Here is a 19,803-nt window from a genome sequence, read left to right as displayed (position 1 = left end):
TAATCTCAATATCTTTGAAATTGCCACGTTATGAAAAAATTCACCCTCGTACAGTGTGAGACGACCAAGAAATGAGCTATCCAGTCCACACTCGTCTTTTGTCCCAGGCTGTAAACATGGTTATTTCTGCTGTAAAGATCGGCTTCTTTAAATTGGTGTGTATGTGGTTTCCAGTACTTCCAGAGCCAGCGTCAAGCGGATCCTCAATGAACTACAGTATTTAACACTTCCACATTGGACTCATATTTTTAGACTGGAGGTTGCTGCTTGGTAATTACACCTCCCAACCACTGAAAAGAGATGGGGCGCTAATGTGTCCTAAACACTAGTTGCCACCAAACATTAGACAAAAGATGAAGACAACATTGGACAGCCAATCATGTCACAGAGTGAGAGGTAGGCGGGGCTTAAAGAAGTCTAGAGAGAAATGTAAACACAGCTAAAACGAGCAACAGCAACACTGAAGAAAACTCAAAACCTACCAGCTCTATGCAGAGTCGTTAGTCTGACACTGTGCTGACTCTGAGTTAACTATTAACTAAATACACTTAATCAAATAATCTTTCAGGATGTGGGTAAATAAATCTGATTATGCAAATTATTTTAATCTGGGAAAAATACGACTCTACAAACTAAAACTTCACAAAAATCTCATGGTACACTTAAGACCTGCTTCTTCGTCAAAAACGATGGATTCATGAAGTTTATCAGAGAACAAAATCCAGATACCAGCTAACAAGCTGTCTAGTTTCCTCAACTTTCACTCAGGAGCAAAGATCTGCCTTTGAATTTAAATGAAATAATGATTTTTATTGTGATAATTATCAATATCGACTGATATGAAAAAAGTTAGCGTGATAACACATTTTTTTTAATATCGACCAGCTCTAGGTTATTCATATGTTTCTGTTTGACATTCATTTACTGTTCTGGGTTAAATTGTAAATCTGCAGCACCGCTTCAAAGGCTCAAATGTCACATACAGCAGCACACAATGGGCTTTCATGTATGATGGAGGTCAAATAGAATGTCTTCAGGAAGTGGTAGTAGCTCCTTGTTGTACTCAGGAGGGAGTGATCACCCCCCTTGAATGCTCATGTCCAAAAATGTCAACCAGCCATCACTGCGTATCTCATTCGGGGTCACTGAGGGGCTGTAGCCAACTGCAGCTGTCATTGGGCAAGAGGTACAGGTACAGGTTATCGGCCTATCACAGGGCTAACATATAGAAACAACCATTCAAAAACACACTTGCACCTACAGAGCACTCAGAGTGAACCAATGCATGCCCAGGGAGAACATGCAAACTCCACACAGAAAGGCTTTTGCTCAGCCAGGGATTCGAACAAGCAACCATCTTGCTGTGGGGCAACAGCCAACCACTGAACCACTGTGCAGCCCAGTGCCAAGAGACAGCCAGAGAAATGCCCTCTCTGGTGCCCATAAAATAAATCGTAAAAGTACACCCTCTGGATGCCCCTTTAGTGGATAAGTAAAAAGTGTCCCCTGAGCTGCCCATCCAAAGGATGAAATGTTATAAAGTGCCCGACTGGAAATGTAACCACCCACTATTGACAGGCGGGAACACTGCAGCTGTTGGCGGTGAGGCTCAAAGTCAGCCTCTGTACGTCACACTCGCTTGACTGACAGGTGTGCAGAGTTCAACATTTCCAAAACGGCTGCCACCGCCGATAGGCTTAAAAACATGGGTGACGTCAGGGATACTACGTCCATTACTTATACAGTCTATGGTTGCAGAGCGATGTGGACACTCCGGTCCAGAAGGATGTAGACCTTATGATAGCATGGCTACAGCATAGAATCAACACAGATGTGTAAAGTTCAAAAGTTCAATGTCTTCTTTGTTGTCAAAAACTGCAGTATGCACCAGACATACAGAGGATTTGATATTACTATGGGAAGAGGGGGCACAACTAGGGATGGGTACCTTTCACATTTGAACCGATACGGTACCGATACCTGGTACCTGGGAATTGGTACCGGTACTCAACGGTACCAATTTTAGGTACTTTTGAGTTTTTATGTGGTAATAAATATTAATAAAAAAAAAAAAAAATCTCAAATTTGTTTAATTTAACATATTTATTTAATTTAACATGAAATAAAAGGAAACAGGATTATATAGGTGATTAGATATATAAGCTGACACGTGCTCGTGGCGTCTAATTGCTCTTTTGGAAGTTTATCAATGAACACACGTGAACGCCTGCGGATGCGAAAAAGTCTGTTCTCCATCTCTTTATAATAACAGGACACACAACTTACTTGTTGGGCATTCACGCACACAGGAACGGGGCAGGTAGTCGGAGCGAGAGGGTCAGTCTCAACCATAGACTGTATAAAATAAACTTAATCCTCATACAGTTCTGCCTCGGGGTGAGTGGGCGCGCCCGTCAGCTGCAGGCTCCGTTTGGCGCGCTCCCACGCAGATGCAGAGAGCAGAGAGCAGAGACGTCCCCCCGGTCAGTCTCTGACTTTAATACAGGGCGAAAGTATGGAAACTCGCCTACTCTTCCACTCCCTCGCAGTCACAAGGATGCGTTCAATTATCAAACGGTACCAATCAACATGGTACCGTTTGATTTTACATGAGTCGGTACTCGGTAGTACAGACTGAATTCGGTCGGTACCTATAAAAGTACCGAATTCGGTACCCATCCCTAGGCACAACAGGGCGAGAGTTCAGCATCCTGCTCTCCCTGGGCATGCATGGGTTCACTCTGAGTGCTCTGTAGGTGCAAGTGTGTGCTTGAATGATTGTTTCTGTATGTTAGCCCTGTGATAGGCCGGTAACCTGGCTCTATTCACTTCAGCTTTCAGCCATCATAATGTTATGGCTGTTTGGAGAAAATTGTGCAACAAAGAGACAGATTATAATTAAAACAGCACTGATATTGAATTGGATGAATTTTCATATTAACACAAATAAAGAAAGAATTACTAAACAGACTCAAAGTTTTCTTTTGTCATTTAAAGGCAGTTTTTGTGCCATGGTTGTTTTTTTCACAGCATTAATTTATTCCAGCTTCATCATCGAGCCTTGAAATCCAATTTAAACCCTTTGTAACTCAGCAACCAATCCTTAGTGGGCTGCAGAGATATAGCTCTCCACTTTCAGGGCAAAGACTACAGGCATGTGCCACAGCAGAAGTGCCACTGCCTTGTTTGTGTGCATGTTTACCCACGTAGTGCGTGCGTGTATGTGTGTGTGTGTGTGTGTGTGTGTGTGTGTGTGTGTGTGTGTGTGTGTGTCCGTGTGTGTCCGTGTGTGTGTGTGTGCGTGTGTGTGTGTGTCCGTGTGTGTGTGTGTGCGTGTGTGTGTGTGTGTGTGTGTGTCCGTGTGTGTGTGTCCGTGTGTGTCCGTGTGTGTCCGTGTGTGTGTGTGTGTGTCCGTGTGTGTCCGTGTGTGTGTGTGTGTGCGTGTGTGTCCGTGTGTGTCCGTGTGTGTCCGTGTGTGTGTGTGTGCGTGTGTCCGTGTGTGTGTCCCTGTGTGTGTGTCCGTGTGTGTCCGTGTGTGTCCGTGTGTGTGTGTGTGTGTGTCCGTGTGTGTCCGTGTGTGTGTGTGTGTGCGTGTGTGTGTGTGTGTGTCCTTGTGTGTTCGGTGTGTGTGCGTGTGTGCGTGTGTGTGTGTGTGTGTGTGTGTGTGTGTGTGTCCGTGTGTGTGTGTGTGTGTGTGGGTGTGTGTGTGTGTGTGTGTGTGTGTGTGTCCGTGTGTGTCCGTGTGTGTGTTGTGGTTTGCATTGGTCTTGACAGATGTTGAACCCTGCCACTATGAGAGTAATTTAGAGCAATTGCTCACCGCCTTCATAGCGCAGAACTTCAATCTGGACCCGGTGAAAGGGTCCCCGCCCCGCTGCCATCACAACCATCCTTCACACACATCCCCGCACACACACTGAAGTCAGACTAGCCAAGTCACTTTCCATCTTCCATCATATAGACTGAAAACTCATCCTGTCAAGAAGTGCCTGGTATTACCTTCCTCCAGCTGAATCATGTCACTTCTGCACTCAGTCTCTCACTGGAACATTGTCAGGGATTGAAAAGTGTCTCTGGCTTTAACGCAGCGTTTCTGTCAAGGGTTTCTTATTGTGTGAGTTTAGGATTTTTCTGTTACTGTGGGCTTGCATTTATTACAAATTGAAGTGTCAGCTAAATGTACATTAAAAGAAAATAGCATGCTTGCTTCAAAGAGGACCAACGGCTATCTCCACAGTTTCAAGGCAATGAATAATTTAGCTCGCCCCGCTCTGTCTGTTTTCCAAATGTAAACACAAAATCAACAAACCCGGCCTGCTGAAGCTATTATGTTCAAAATGTCATCTGGCGGTTAGCTGAACCCCCGCAGGACCAGACAGGGATCCCTCAGGCCCCAGCAGACAGGGAGACAAGAGCAAAGATTTCCTCCTTTGTGTCTGCTGTGCCAGGTCTGTCCTTGAAGATCACAGAATTTCTTCATACATGGAGCTGTTGCTTTTTCCTGCAAATGTCAATCAATACCATTTTTTTTGTCTGGAAAGAGAATGAAGAAGTGGACAGATGTTAAATGTATTTTGTGAATCAATACAGATTGTCTGAGGAGGCCCTCAGACATCTGGATCTCTGAGGAGTGATGAGGATGTGTATTAAGCTGTCGTGATGGATGCAACATCAAAGCAGCAAGGAAATAAGAAAGTCAGACTGTAGCTGAAGGTTTTCAGGTTAAAGAGTGACTCCAGGTAACATGAACTCCTCCATGGTTTTAACCATAGACTGTGTAAATAATGGACGTAGTATCTGTAACGTCACCCATCTCTTCCTGAGTCGGCGGGAGCCATATTGGAAATGCTGAACTCAACCAAACTTAGTGTGAGGTAAAGAGGCGGAGTTTGAGCCTCCTAGCCAACAGCTATGTGTTCTCACCTGTCAATCAAGTCAGTCATGTCCTTATTTGGGCAAAACTTGTAATCTTAATATCTTCTGAACCGTTGCATTGGAAAAAAATTCACCCCCCCCGTACAGTGTGTGCCGATATAGACATTAGCTATGTAGACCCAAGCCACTTTTGCTGTAAAGATTGTCTTTTTTGAATGGATGTGTATGTGGTTTCTGGTGTTTCTGCAGCCAGCCTCAAGCGGATTCTCAATGAATTGCAATTTATAACACTTCCGCATAGGCTTCATATTTTGAGGCCAGAGGTTGCGGCTTGGTTTTAACACAATTTCAAGTTAAAGTTAAGTTAATTAAAAATCATCTCTACTAGGGATGTACATTGTAAGTATTTTCCATGATCGAAATTTAGAAATGTTAACGATCAATTATCGATTAATTGATAAAAAAAAAACATTATTATTCTTACGTCAAAAACAAGGCCAAATACGTTGTTTTTCCCCTAAATTGTTTTTTCTACAGCAACAAAATGCAAATAACTGAGTGTATTGAATACGGGTACATGTTTGACACGCAGAATATCAACGAACAGGCTCATTAAAATATTCTACGCGGACATAATCTTATAAAGTGAAGGCTGAGACTACTAACAGAAAATTACTTCAGACTCGCAGTGTCCAGTTTTCTGTCTACTCGTTCTATTGAGAAAAATAAACATGTGTATTTGATCAGGTGTCAGCCGGGAGCGCAACCGGGTCAGAATCAGTCAGGCGGCAGAAAAGCTCAGACGGCTCTGATGTTGCTGCTCTGCAAACATAGCGTACCTGAATTTCCCCCCAGTCTGTTGCCTTCGTATCCAAAGGTGGGAAATGTCCTGTTTAAAGTTGTGAACCTTCGTGTCTGTGTTGTTGTTGGCAGCAGTTTTGTATTGATCCTCTTTTAAAAAGCGCACGTGCAGACCTGACGCACAGCCGCAGCCCCCAGCTGAGCGTCTCCGCTGTGCTCAACACCTTTAACAGCTGATTCACATCCGAACATGCTTTAAACTTAAAACACCTCCCTGATAGCTGAGTGTAATATGAGACCACGTGATGTTTGTTCCACGTGACGGAAAATTGATACAAAAATGTGTGTTTCGAGTAATTTCTTAACAATCAATTAATCGATAATCGATTAATTGTGGTCATCCCTAATCTCTACGATGGTAGATTTTATAAAAAGTGGCTGTTAAATTAAAAAACGGGACTGAAGACAGATTCACAACAATATTAAACCAAGCCAACAGACCACTAATTCAAAAAGACAAACTGCATATGTATGTGTGCGTATGTGTGCGTATATGTATTTTTTTTCTCTCATCAATTATTTTGTCATTTTAAATTATTTTTCAACTAAATTGTTTTCACATGTTTCCTCTTGATTTATTTATCTGTTTATTTTATTCATTTCATTTTATTATTATCAATTTTATTGCACTCACATGTCTGAGCCCCTGTTTGATTGTATTTGTTTTGTCTTGTTAATTCAATTAAAAAGTTACAACCAAAATATAGAAAAAATAAAAAAGCAAAACTGCAGTGTAATAAGTCACAATATTTCAATGTACGATGTTGCTGTTCTGGTTGTACTTGCATTGAGCTGGCTTTGTGAAAGAGTCCAATCATAACACAGACGGCAGAAACATCTGTCATGAATATCTTACTTGTCAGAAGCTGACAAATTGGATACAATGGCAACAAACATGTTGTTCACACTGGAAACAGGAGCCAATAAACAGATGTCCCACATTTCACAGAAGTTTCTGAATGAGTTTAAATAAATTCTTTAAAAAAAGAAAAGATTTTCAATAAAACCTTTTGCAATATGGTAAATCTGTGCGAGGCTATGCACTGTGTGTAGGCTTAAGGTCTAAAGAGTGGAGACAATGAGGGAGTGACTTTAACCTGTGTTCCTCCATAGGCCTCCATAGGGTTGATTTAACTCCTCAATGAACGTTTTCCATGTGAGTTAAGTCTTTTGTTGCATAAATGATCAACCAAATTCAAAGTAACAGAGACTGTAAAGATGGGTTTGGTTTTATGGAATGGCTGCCTACATTTTCTACATTTTGATGGCTCCTGCGTCAATCCATAGACTGTATAAATAATGGACGTAGTATCCGTGACATCACCCATCTGTTCCTGAGAGCTGTTTTGAAGCCAATCGTCAGTAGGAGCCATATTGGTAATGCTGAACTCAACCAAACTAAATGTGAGGTAAAGAGGCGGGGTTTGAGCCTCCTAGCCAACAGCTATGTGTTCCCACCTGTCAGTCAAGTCAGTGATGTCCTTATTTGGGCAAAAACTCGTAATCTTAATATCTTCTGAACCGTTGTGTTAGAAAAAAGTTCACCCCTCTGCAGTTGGTTTTGGACTTTTGCATGCATTTTTCCAATTTGCTTGATTTGAGCATTTGTAGCACTCTTTTCTTAATAAGATCATTCATACTGTCTGCAGGTTGTCTGTCTTCGTCTGACTCTGTGGGGTATTGACTTCCCGCCCCTTCCACTAACTAAAACATCTGTTTATCATTCCAGCGCAGTCTACATTATTGTAGCTTCTCGTGTCAGGTTGAGTTGGATACTTGTTCTGGAAAGTTCAGTGACTCTATTTTTTCTCCTCTCCTCTGCTCACCTGTTGAACAAAGCACCACAGGGTCCCCATTTGGCTGCAGAGTGATCAATCATGGCTTTAAATCTTATTACTAGATCATGAATCAGCATGATGAGAGCTAACTATAATGACTGTAATCATGTTTGAGAAAAATGTATTTAATATGTAATTTTAAAGATTGAACCATGTCCCATCTGTTAACATGGAGGAGGCAGTGTTTATGACCTCTACTGCAGCCAGTCAGTGAGAGGAGCTCCAAATAGTTCAGTATTTGGGAGGTGTCATGTCATCCATCTGTCTATACAGTCTTTAGTGTGAACAGATTTAAACGGGTATAGGAGGAGAGTCCAAAAGGACCGAGCACAGAGGACGACAGAGTGATGAATATGACCGTCATGTCTGCTCTGGTGTTACATGATTAATTACTTGAAGGTGTTATAAAGCTTCATGGTGATTAGAGCCACTTCTTATCCACGAGAGATTAGGGCCGTCTGTACTGGGCTTTTGTCATGGACAGATTTGGTATGCATGCTAAGAGTCTGTCCTTACACTCAGATTATAAACATGTCTGACTCTCTTGTTTCCATTTAATCTAACGGTGAAAAACTCTGCAGCAGCCAATATGCCATGCCATTGGGGGCTGCTGCCATTTTATACCAATGCTCACTGCTTCACTGCTCCAAGTCACACACAAACACACACACAGAGACGCAGACACACCCAACATGACACTAATGTGGCATGATGATGCATTTTGCACGTATTTCATGCCGCAAGTCCTTGTTCGTCTGATGCATGTGAATAAGACCACCTCACGCCCTGAGCCCCCGTGAGCTCCACTGGATTAAATGTGGTGGTAAGACAATGGTGCCGTATCGATCATGCCTCGCTGAGAGTCCTCAGAGAAAAAAAAAAAGAAGCAGAAAACAAACAAGCATACACACACACACACACACACACACACACACACACACACGGACTGCCATCTGTCATGGCTGTCGGCAGCCTGGCCACCATCTTCCACAGCAAATGGGGCAAAACACACAAAATAATAGACTGAGGGAGAGGCAGGGAGCAGAGGAGCCACTGCCTGGGGAGCTGAAGTAAACCAATGGTTATCATTTTGTCTTGGCCCGAGCCGCAGTTTCTGCACTGTACGATTGGCCGTGTTGCCCATGGCTCACAGATGGAACGGTCTTTTAAAGGTGCCGGTTGTCCATCAACTGCAGAATATCATTACATGTGTGCCAGCTGGTGAGGAAGGTGATGCCTGTTTTTAATTAAATCCAGGAAACATGGAGAAGAAGGCAGCGTGGTAATGGAGGGAACATCATTAATATTTGGAGACATATCTCCCTGTTGGATCAGTGTGATAAACTGCAGAGCGTGAGTCAGAGATATCAGAATCAAAAGCTGCTTTGATTTCCAAGGACAACGAACGCACGGGGAGAGTGACTTGCATAATTGGTGCGGAGACATGAAACTGTGTTCACAAAGGATTCCAATTCAGTAGTGTAGTCAGGACATGTGTGGGACTTCTTCAGTGCATGTGTCTTTGTCATGACTGTGACACATTTTGAGGGGGTTCAACATGCCTCAGCTCCACGTTGGCTACACATTAGGCAAGTGTGAGAAGGAGAAGAAGAACTATGTACAGTGGGCTGCATTTGATGCTTTGTTATATTTTTGCAAGAAAATACTAAATTCTCCCATTTTTCTTTTCCCACTGAGGCTCTAACACTTTGTGCATTTACATTATTCTATTCCTGTTGTAGAGTCACAGGCGAACCACCCAGATTCACTTTACAATATGTGTAGTAAAGTGTTTTTCATGAATCAAACAGAAAAGAGACACCTGAAGTGACAAACCCGCAGAGAACTATCTCCCTGTGGAAGTTTATCACCTTTTAATGGATTTCCTTCTCTCCTAACAGAATCAGTGTTCAGTACTTGGGATTATTGAACTTTATGCAATCATACAGTTTAACTACATTCTGCAGGATCGTTCTGGTAGTGAAGCTACTTCGAAACTAAAGCACTTAAAATACTCATTTGTATTTTTCACAACACTTGAGTGCAGCCTTAGGAAAAGAGGAGACAGGAATTCTGAAGGTTATTTTATCAGCGACCAAATCTGAATCGTGTAGTAAAGTCGTATCAAGACTTTATAACGGCATACTCCAGTCCAAATCAGAAAATACACGGTACATGAAGGAGAAATGGGAAAAGGAAGGGAATTTTAATATGACAGAGGAAGGCTGGACAAGAATATGTCAGACACAATGGAACTCAACATGCTCACCAGTATGGTGGGAATTCTGTTGGAAGAATATGGTAAGGTTTTTCATTACACGGAATAAAAACACAAGTCCCGGGACCTTTGAAAGTACTACCCCCCTAGCAGAGGCTTTTTAGGGGGGAGATTATCTACCCCTGAACTAAATTTAGACCCTGGGTCCACCAGTCGAAAAGCACATAGTTCCCGCGTTAAGTCCCTAGTTCCGGGGGAAAGTTCCTCCGGTTGAAAAACGCCTTTACTGAAGCAAAGGAACAAGAGGAGGACTCCTGTCAAAATTTATATCTTTGTTGGTATGTGACATTTACACCTCTGTAATCTTTAATCTTCAGTACACTTTTAAGTCTTTGTTTTCCAAGACGCACTGTTAATCAAACTGGATCACTCCCTGGTCTTGTTTGTTTAATTTCGCCTCTTTTTTGCTAAACAGGCAGCTTGCAAATCTATACTTCTAAAGTAGCTTCCTGACACTCTCAGCGCTGCAGAGGGTGGCTGTTTTCAGCCAAAAAGCCCTGAAAAGGCAGCTACCTGCCCAGCTGAACAGCAGCCAGAAACAGCTAGTGATTACTGATGAACATGGTGGAGCATTTAGCAGCTAAAGAGCTGCATATTTCCCCATGGAGGTGTTGGAAAGCAAAACTGAGAGCTGAAAATAAAACAAATCTTGTTACAAATGAGACTTTTAATGCATGTCAACGTCTCTCTGTGTCGGCTGTGTTTTAATAAGATTGCAAATGTGTTGCCCAGATCACCATAGTGAGGCAGAATCATGCCAATGTTGTGTTTACGACTTGCTGTGTTGCCCGAAACAAAGAAGAGAAACGTTGCAGCTGTAAGATTAGCTAAATAAAACTAATTATAAAGCAGGAATAGTTTGATTTATGAGTAACTCTGGCGGGCTGTGATTTAAAGTTCACATTTCTTTTACATCAGCACATCTAAATAAGAAATCTAGTTTCCTCATATTATTAGATTAAGAGCTGAATATGGATGTGAGTGTTTCAGAAGCCCCATAAAACAGGCAGAGGTGTCCTAAAATAACCGTGGCAGCTTAATGAGACTTCTGCATTTGTTTTTGTTCCTAAAACAGTTTGTGGTTGAAGCTGCATGATGGCTGCTGAGAGCCAGGTGGCGGTGGCGGTGATGGTGGTGGCGGTGGTGCTGGTGGTGGAGGGAGTCTTTGAAGGTGACCAGCGACAGCGATCAGGAACACTCATTTAGTGCCAGTAAAAGTTTAAATAATTGAGTGAACCACCTCAGAAGCAGATGGCATTTTTTTCCTTTTGGCTGTGAGTTATTAATGATCCTGTTTGAGTCGTTACATGAAACACGATTGTCTGAGATAACTGAGACATAAATCAGGACAGTGCTGAATAATAATTCAACTTCAACTCTGAAACTTTTATATTCTTTAAGAGTTTTTAAAAAACATTCTGAATTGTGGAGCTTATTGTTAACTCCTGACTGCATTTAATGCTATAGAAGAAGCAGATTACAAAAGACTGATATAAAGAGGTAGTGACATAACGGCCAAATTCCACCAGATCCGTGTCCGGACCGTCTCCGATCCATCATGGCACCTGATCTGATAGGTTTCTATTCTAGTCGATGTGTTAACTTCCACTGGATCTGCACCGTTGCATTCTGGCTCTGATACAGCAGGTCGGAGCCCTCCGGATCAGAGACGCAAGACTTCTATTTTTGCCGGATGCCCGAGCACGATCCAGTAACATCCGGTAAATTTTTCAAAATAAAACACACTGTGTTATCACCAGATCATATTTCACTTAACTACAACAACAGACCATCATGATGAGCGGAGCCAGGCCTGGAGTCAACAGGTCAGAGGTTTTCAGAGGACCAGAAAGACAACATGGATGAGGAGAGGAGGAGGATATTTATTAATGCAGTAATTAAAGGGGAAACCTTGGTCACATGACTCCAGCTGTCTGGCAGTCCTGTACGGACTGCAGCGGATCAGAGACGGACCGAACACGGATCTGATGTAAGGCTCAGCTTTGGTAGTGAAGTACTGTGGCTGCTCACTTTTGCATGTTTGCATGCTATAATCATGATTATTTAGAGAGCTCATGACTGGAGGGTTGATGGACTGAATCCAGGACTGCCTCAGAAAACGTGAGCAGGATCATCATCGAGACGATGGGCTATTTCTGTGTGTTTATTCTTATCCTCCATCAGCTGGTGCTCTCCGATGAAGCCTCTGACGTAGAGAGCCAATGTTTCCATTTTTGCTGGTGAGATTTTGCAAAATGTGACTACTGGCTCATTAAAAGAAGGCAAGAAAAGGTTTTAGTTTGCACTGATGAACATGACAAGATCAGCACAGCGCTAAATCTGAATGAAAAAAAGCTCAGCAGTGATGAGCTTCAGTAAAAGAGTGGTCAACCATGATTGGTAATTAGGCTTGACTTTCCTCCTCCAAGACAGGTTTGTGATGTGTCTATTTAGATTGTGCAATATGAAACAAGAAGTGGCAGAGCACAGTCCATAGATGTCAGAATGGATGGATCACAGTTAAAAAATCTGTATCGTTCACAGCAAGGTAACCTAATCAGCTGTTGGCTAAACGTGGTGTGTCAACATGTTTCACTGCCATCATATTCATCTTTTATTGAGTCTATTTTTTACTTTTGCGATGACCTCTTGGTTTGGTAACCTCAGCACTTCTAACAAAAACAGACTGGGTTCAAATAATAACTCCGCCTGTCACAGGAATGCATCACTTTTATCTCTAAAGATTAGACGCTCAGCGGGGGGATTTTGAATGTCCAGCGGTCGGCCACCAATGTTTTCGTCTAGTCATCGTCTCGTTAACAAAATCAAAACATACATTCGTCAGAGTTTTTATTATCAGTGAAGCACTTCGGCTCGTCATAGTCTCGTTTTCATCATGAAAAAATGAGTCATTGACGAAAATGTATCGTCATAATTCTTGTTAACGAAATAAACACTGGTCCACTGCAAACACCACAGAATGTATTTCCCATAGCTTCTTTAAAACATGATTTTTCAACCTTTTTCGTGCCTTTATTGAAGGCAGTGGATAAAGTGGGAAACAGGGAAGAGAAAGTGGGGAAGGACTTACAGCAAAGGGCCGAGGGTTGTCTTCAAACCTTCTGTAGCCTCTATTTATGAGCTGCCCAATTCAACGGCTGAGCTAAATCAGCACCCCTCCACTCCAGTTCAGAGTCATGAACAGATACCACAAAGAGATGGGATGAACCATCTGTGTGCCTACCTGTGGCTGATCTGTGTCCCCCGCAGACTGGACATGGTCTCTTCCAGATTCTGCCGCAGGTCAGCGATGTTCTTCACTGTCCTCATGCGTCTCGCTTCTGGATCCTCTCCTGTAGACACACATTTCAAATGAATCATTGATGGGTTAGGACCCTCACATACACACATTCTCACACACACACACACAGAGCAGTCACCCATACCCCCATAAACTCTACATGCTCCACCACACAATATAAAAAGTGATGAGGACATATCTGACATATAGTATTGCAGGATGTCACTAAATGTCTCAGTGGAGAATCAGACTGATGGTTGATGAAGATGACAGGCAGTGCGGGTGCAGCGTCCCAAAACCTCATGTTGACAATTGGGAAGCTGTACAATGACTCAGCCTGTCAGGCTGCACCACATGCACTTCTCTTAGCCTGAGAAGTGGATACATTCATTTTACTCAGTACTGACATTTTCCCTTCATGCCCGTGCAGAAATGTCGTGCCGTGACACCACGCACTCCGTCAGTTAGTCCGGGACGCAGTCGTGCCTCTGAAAGCAAACTCTGCCAGGCACGTTGGAAATCGCTGCCACTTCAGTCCAGCGTCTTCATACAGCAGGATGCATCTCTGAAAGCACATCATATGCTTCATGTTCTGCTCACTGTCTGTTTACACATGAGGCAGTTGTTTCATTCAGGCTTTTTGTGAAAGAGTGGCGCTAATAAGCACAGGATGGGCAGCGTTTCATAACTGCGAGCTGTGGGCGCTCACCAAAGACTCTGCCTGTCTGCTCCAATTAAGTCCCTCTTCTAGCTCATCAAGTTAGCCTATATCCACCGGCGGGTACCACAGAATGGGTAATTAACAAGTGGCATGAGACATAGAATGGATGCCGGTCACACTGATTTCCAGCTTTAAGGTGCTTTCAGAAAGAAACTGTCTCCATGGAGGAGATGAATGAGCCAACAGATCTCATGCTCTCTCTCAGCACTGATGAGCAGACCCACAGACAGCAAGTTCCTATGATCACAGTGACAGGGGAAGAGAGAGCAGGAGGGAGTTGTGGTAGTTTGGAGGTTTGGAAAGGCCGCCAAGAAACTCCTGTGGCACGACTCAGTGCCCGGAGCAGAAAAAAAGATGAGGTGTGTCTGTGCAGGAATATGAAGCAGGTGGGTGATGAAAATAAGCATAAAAGCTGAGCCAGTTTTCCCTGGATAACTATAAAAAATACATTTCAGAGTTAACCCCAAGGCTTGAAGATAAACTCCCCTTCAATAATACACAGACTGTCCACATTTATACCCAATAAAAATCCATCTACAGAGTGCTAAATTTTGCTCTGGATTATGTCTTGTCATTTTAACAGCCCCTGCTTTTTCCCCTCACTGAAATAAATGATGTAATTTGAACAGACTAACACAACACTGCCCATATGTAGCTGATCCTGCACGATGACACCAATCTCCCTGTTTTGGTGTCTCCTGTGTAACAATGCATATTGTTAGAGTCAATTTGCTCACAAGGCACAGCAAATGTGAGGAAAATTGCTCCGTTGGAGCTGACACTGAACATCTTAAGTCTCTTCATGAAAGGGAATCACTTCTTTTTCATGCTGTGATTGTTGTAGCTTCAGCTGTCTCTGTAACGTCTCTCCTGAAGAAAGATGTGTAACGCTTAAACTGGTACGTTTTAAAAACACATGGTCACCTGCACATCAATTTAATTTGCTTAAAAACTGTCTTTTTTTTTTTTTACATCTTTTAAAAGCTTTAAACCTCCAATTAATGAGCAGAGCTGTGATTTAGAAGTAATTTAGTGTTTTAAAAAGAAGCTTTGACAGCTCAATCCTGTGTTTTTTCTGTTAAGTGTCACACCAAACCTCTGCATCAACCTTTACAAGTCTCATGTTTTACCTTTTAGACACCAATTATTAGCTTTCATGGAAGCTAACTCTCAGCCTGAGATGAAAAAATTTCCTTCTGGCTTCTTTTGGGATCAAATCCTTGTTGTTTTTAACTATTACTGAACTGCATGACGCTAATGTTGTCAGCATCTCAGCTGCAGAGCTTCACAATGAGACTGAGGTTTAATGAAACTGCCTTATGCTGATTATTATTTTAACTCATCAGACCTGTTTTAAGAAAGGAGGAGATTTCTGCTGCTGATCTACCAACCAGTAAAAACCTGGGAAAGGAATCCAAAATCTAGCACCTTTCATCAAGCTAGCAGTCCAGTTTGCAGGCCCTCTTTATTCTGTTTGCACTGTAAACCCGAACAAATCAAAAGGTTTGTGGTAACTGATTACATGAGAGTTTTTAATTAGCGGAAATACAACTTTTGAGTATAACTGATATTATAAAATACGATTTCAGTTTACTCATTTGTTTTCTTTCTTTTTTAAATTTTCAAGTTTCCCCAACTCAAATGTATTAGTTACATTTTTTATATTTTTAATTCATACATACTAGATTAAACTGAGTTCATGTCATGGTTTGGTTAGTTTTGTTCTTGTGTTTCATGCCTTGGTTCCTCCCTGTGTTTATTCTGTATTAGTTCTCCTTTGTCTCTCTTGAGTGTTTAGTGATCCATGTCTCTTGTTGTGTTTTATTAGTCCAGTCTTGTGTTTCCTGTTTTATTTTGCAGTTCTGAATCCTTGTGTTTCCTGTTTTATTTTGTAGTTCTGAATCCTTGTGTCTCCAGGTTAGTTTCACGTCATGCCCTCGTGTGTTTCCCTCGTTTTGTGATCCCCCTCATTAGTCTCACCTGTGTCCTGTGTTCACCTGTGTTGATGACTCTGTGTATTTAGTTCCTCTGTTTCCCCTGTCCCTTGTTGGATCGTTGTTGGTCTTCCCTGTACCGGTACAGCGGTTTAGCGTTGTCTTTCCTCGTTACTTGCTGCTTCATGAAGCACAGCCATTGTGGTTTTTCAAGTGTGTGAAGACTTACATGGTGAAGTTGATGATGTCACATGCAGCGTCCCTTTGTACACTCAAAAGTTGTTATTTGGACATGGATATTAACTCAATATAATTGATCCACATATAGTTAAAACAATATTAATCGTTCGCATAACTCAATAATTAATTGTTGGTTCGACTAAATAGTTGGTTTTGAGTGCTGTACCCTTCATGGCTGTGAGTTAGAAATACTGTTCAGGTTTACAGTGTGTGTAGCAGAGAGTTCAAGAAACTGAAACTTTAGTGAAACTGCTTTAACAGAGTTTAAGGTTCTAATTATGGGCTCAGTGTCTGGGAAAGAAAACAACATGAGAACCTACCGTGATGTTGTTTTGTGTAGAATGATGTGTCTAAAAAACTAAATTGCAGACATTTAACAGGAAAGCTACAATTTGGGGTCTTCTAGATTTTGAGTAAGTTGTCTGCTTTTCAAGGATCCAGGACTCAGTTGTGGTAGATGTTGTCTAAATCATATTATTACAGAGTTTAGGATTCCAGAAGTCCGACAGTACAACGTCTGCATTCAAAATGAAGTCAAGACTTGACCTCAATTATACTGTATCTGGCCCTCAGAGGGCAGAGAGCAGTCTGGTATAATTGAGGTCATGTTTTGTCTTTGCAGAGCAAACACACTGCAGGTTGTGTGAGGCTGGAGCTGCCTCGTGTTCTTAACCTCTAACCTCATATCAGACGTCTGTTCTTTGGTCAGTAATTAGAAATCTTTCAGGCACATACGATCCCGCTCAAAACCTCAAGAGAGAGGAAGACACAGTCACAGTGTGTTCTCAGCTGATGCACAAAAACTCCTGAGCTCCTGAATGTATTCCTGTCAGGATGAAGAACATTTGAAATAGCACTGACACATTCATGACAGACGGAAAACTCGCCTTTGAAGCCCAGAATGGCATGCTATAGTCATTTCATGTTCAGTTGCAGCTTCTGAGTTTTTCCCTATCTGTAATTCTTCCCGTTCTCATGTCTTCCTGCGTCTCTCCCCAGCAGGGCCCCTTCGAGGAAGATCCAATTACATCCCCATTATAAAGTGTCATGAGGAGAACTGGCCCTGGAGTCTCCATCATGGACAGACACTTCATGCAACATTGAAAAGCAGCCCAAGGCGTGTATGTGCATTTATGTTTTTTTTGTGCCTGAGTGTGTGAGCAATCCACTGCAGTAGAGGAGCAATGCTCTCACCTGAACCTGCACAGGAGAGGCTATCCAATCTTTACCAATACTCTAACACACACACATGCATTCACACATTTCAGCGTCTTCAATTTAGCTAATATTTATTCAAAACACACAATACCGGGATGCCATTTACCAGCTCAGCACCCGCGAGCGGATTAAAGAGAAGCAGACATTTGTGCAGTTAATCCTTAGCACCTAATACCCTGATGTACTGGCTGTTTCCACTAACACATCGTCACTTCAACTCGCCATATACAGCTCGGTCAGTGGCTTCTAAATATGACAAGGTACAGTTTGAACCCTTCTAGAGTACGTTTAGCACTGACAGGGTCCTCACAAAATAATAATAAACCCCCAAAAATATTACAAATAGTTTGAGATCAAAATTAGGTGAATTGGAAATTGCCAAAATAAACTAGCAATGGATGGCCAGATTTTCAAAATAAAGCTGATTATCATTTCACATTTTGAGTTTTTGGATGAGCAAAAAATTTAGTTCTGGTGTTAAATGGTCACATATAACTTGTTTAGGCAACAAAACAACTAAGGGTCAATAATGAGATGATCATATGGTTGTAAGTACTACTACATTTTTGATATATCTTATCCATAGACTGTATAAAATATGGACGTAGTATCAGTCCATATCCATGGTAACATTGTTCACATACGAGATCAGCTGTTAGCTGCCCATAGCATGTTGATGCTAAACGATGTTCCCTGCGAGCTGAGGAGAAGGAGGCAAGGACGACGTGCTGGTATTGAGGTGCAAGCTAGGAAGAGACGACGTCGACCTGTCCTTCCACCCACCGTTATGGGGAATATGAGATCTATCTACGATAAGGTGGACGAGCTAACCCTGCACCAGAGGGAATACTGGCAAATACTGGCAGAGTAGCATCATGCTAACAGAGCTAACACCGGACACGAATGCCACATTGGAAGGATTTCACCTGCTGTGGGTGGACAGGATACAGGAGAGCAAGACTGAACACACTGGTGAAGAAGGCCAGCTCAGTCCTGGACCCTGTGGAGGTGGTGGCTGACAGGAGAATTATGGCCAATCTGTCGTCTCTGATGAACATTTCTTTTTTTGTGATATATATTCTGATAGATAAGATATATATATTGACATAGAGTGGTCTAGACCTCCTATGTTTGTAAAAGCGCCTTGAGATAACATTTGTTGTGATTTGGCACTATACAAATAAAGATTGATTGATTGATTGATGATCAGTGACGTCACCCATCTGTTCCTGAGAGCTGTTTTGAGGCCAATCGACGGCGGAAGCCATATTGGAAATGCGGAACTCAACCAGGCAGAGTGTGACATAAAGGGGCGGAGTTTGAGCCTCCAAGCCAACAGCTATGTGTTCCCGACCGGGAGTCACGTCAGTCATGTCCTTATTTGGGCAAAAACTCATAATCTTAATATCTTCTGAACCGTCGCGTTAGAAAAAAATTTACCCCCTGTACAGTGTGTGCCATTAGAGAGATTAGCTTCGTAGAGCCAAGCTGTTTTTTGAACCAGGCTGTAAACATGTTTATTAATGCTGAAAAGATCGTCTTTTTCCCATTCATGTCTATGTGGTTTCCGGTGTTTCTGCAGCCAGCCTCAAGCGGATTCTCGATATTTCAGGTTTATAACACTTCCGCATGGGCTTCATAGTTTGAGACCGGAGGTTGCCGCTTGATCTTATCCTACAAATGTCACGTAACTAAAAATAGGTCATCATCTAGGTGACATATACTATGTACATTAAGAAAACTAGTTTGAGCTTTGTAACCAATAGAAGGAATGATCACTGACTTCTGGTTTCTCATGGTGATCAAATTCTGTTCTCTTGTAAGAAAGTCCCGTGTTGGCAGAGAATTCTTTCCAATAATGGGAAATACATCAGAGAAGTGAGAGAGATAGAGAAATTAGCTACGTAGAGCCAAGCCTTTTTTTGAACCAGGCTGTAAACATGTTTATTTCTGCGGTAAAGATTGGCTTCTGCGAATGGGTGTGTATGTGGTTTCCGGTCATTCTGGAGCCAGCCTCCAAGTGGATGCTCAATGAACTGCAGTTTATAACACTTCCGCATGGGCTTCATATGTTGAGACCGGAGGCTCCAGCCCTTTATCTGCTTCCAGGGTTGACCAAAAGTTAGGTTGAGTCAGCATTTCCAGGTTTTGGCACCGAACATCATTTGGCTTCATAATGCGTCTTCAGAAACCAATGTGTGACATCACTGAGACTGTATCGATGTTTTCAACAGTGTATGAGTTTGACTCATCCATCACTCCCTTCATGTCACCTGACTTTAACAGCACCTTGAAACAATCAGAAAGCAGCATCCAGAGATTCATGTATGACTTTTTTATTTTGATGTGTTTGGCCCCCCGTCAAAGCTGTTGCATTAAACGAGCTGGGTGTGAGAGCTGGCCTCTCACACACACACACACATGTTTTTGTTTCCACTTCAGTATTCATGATTACAGAGAGGTGAGAAACCAGGAGGCATTCATTTGGATTCAAGCTGCTGTCCAGCTCTTGGCCCGGTGAGGCTGTGAAGCAGCCA

General features: G+C 42.3%; 1 protein-coding gene across 1 annotated transcript in view; it reads right to left on the bottom strand.

Annotated features, from left to right (window-relative positions):
- nav3 (neuron navigator 3) overlaps positions 1-19,803 on the bottom strand; it is a 292,564-nt gene that overhangs the window by 98,069 nt on the left and 174,692 nt on the right. The window contains exon 10 of the mRNA XM_034673746.1: positions 13,097-13,205. Within this exon, the coding sequence (XP_034529637.1) occupies positions 13,097-13,205 (109 nt within the window). The remainder of the gene's footprint in view (positions 1-13,096; positions 13,206-19,803) is intronic.

The sequence above is a fragment of the Notolabrus celidotus genome, chromosome 21 (genome assembly GCF_009762535.1).
Source record: "Notolabrus celidotus isolate fNotCel1 chromosome 21, fNotCel1.pri, whole genome shotgun sequence".
NCBI classification, from domain to species: domain Eukaryota; kingdom Metazoa; phylum Chordata; class Actinopteri; order Labriformes; family Labridae; genus Notolabrus; species Notolabrus celidotus.
The sequence above is the reverse complement of the archived record's forward strand: the minus strand, read 5'-3'. Positions and strand labels throughout refer to the sequence as shown.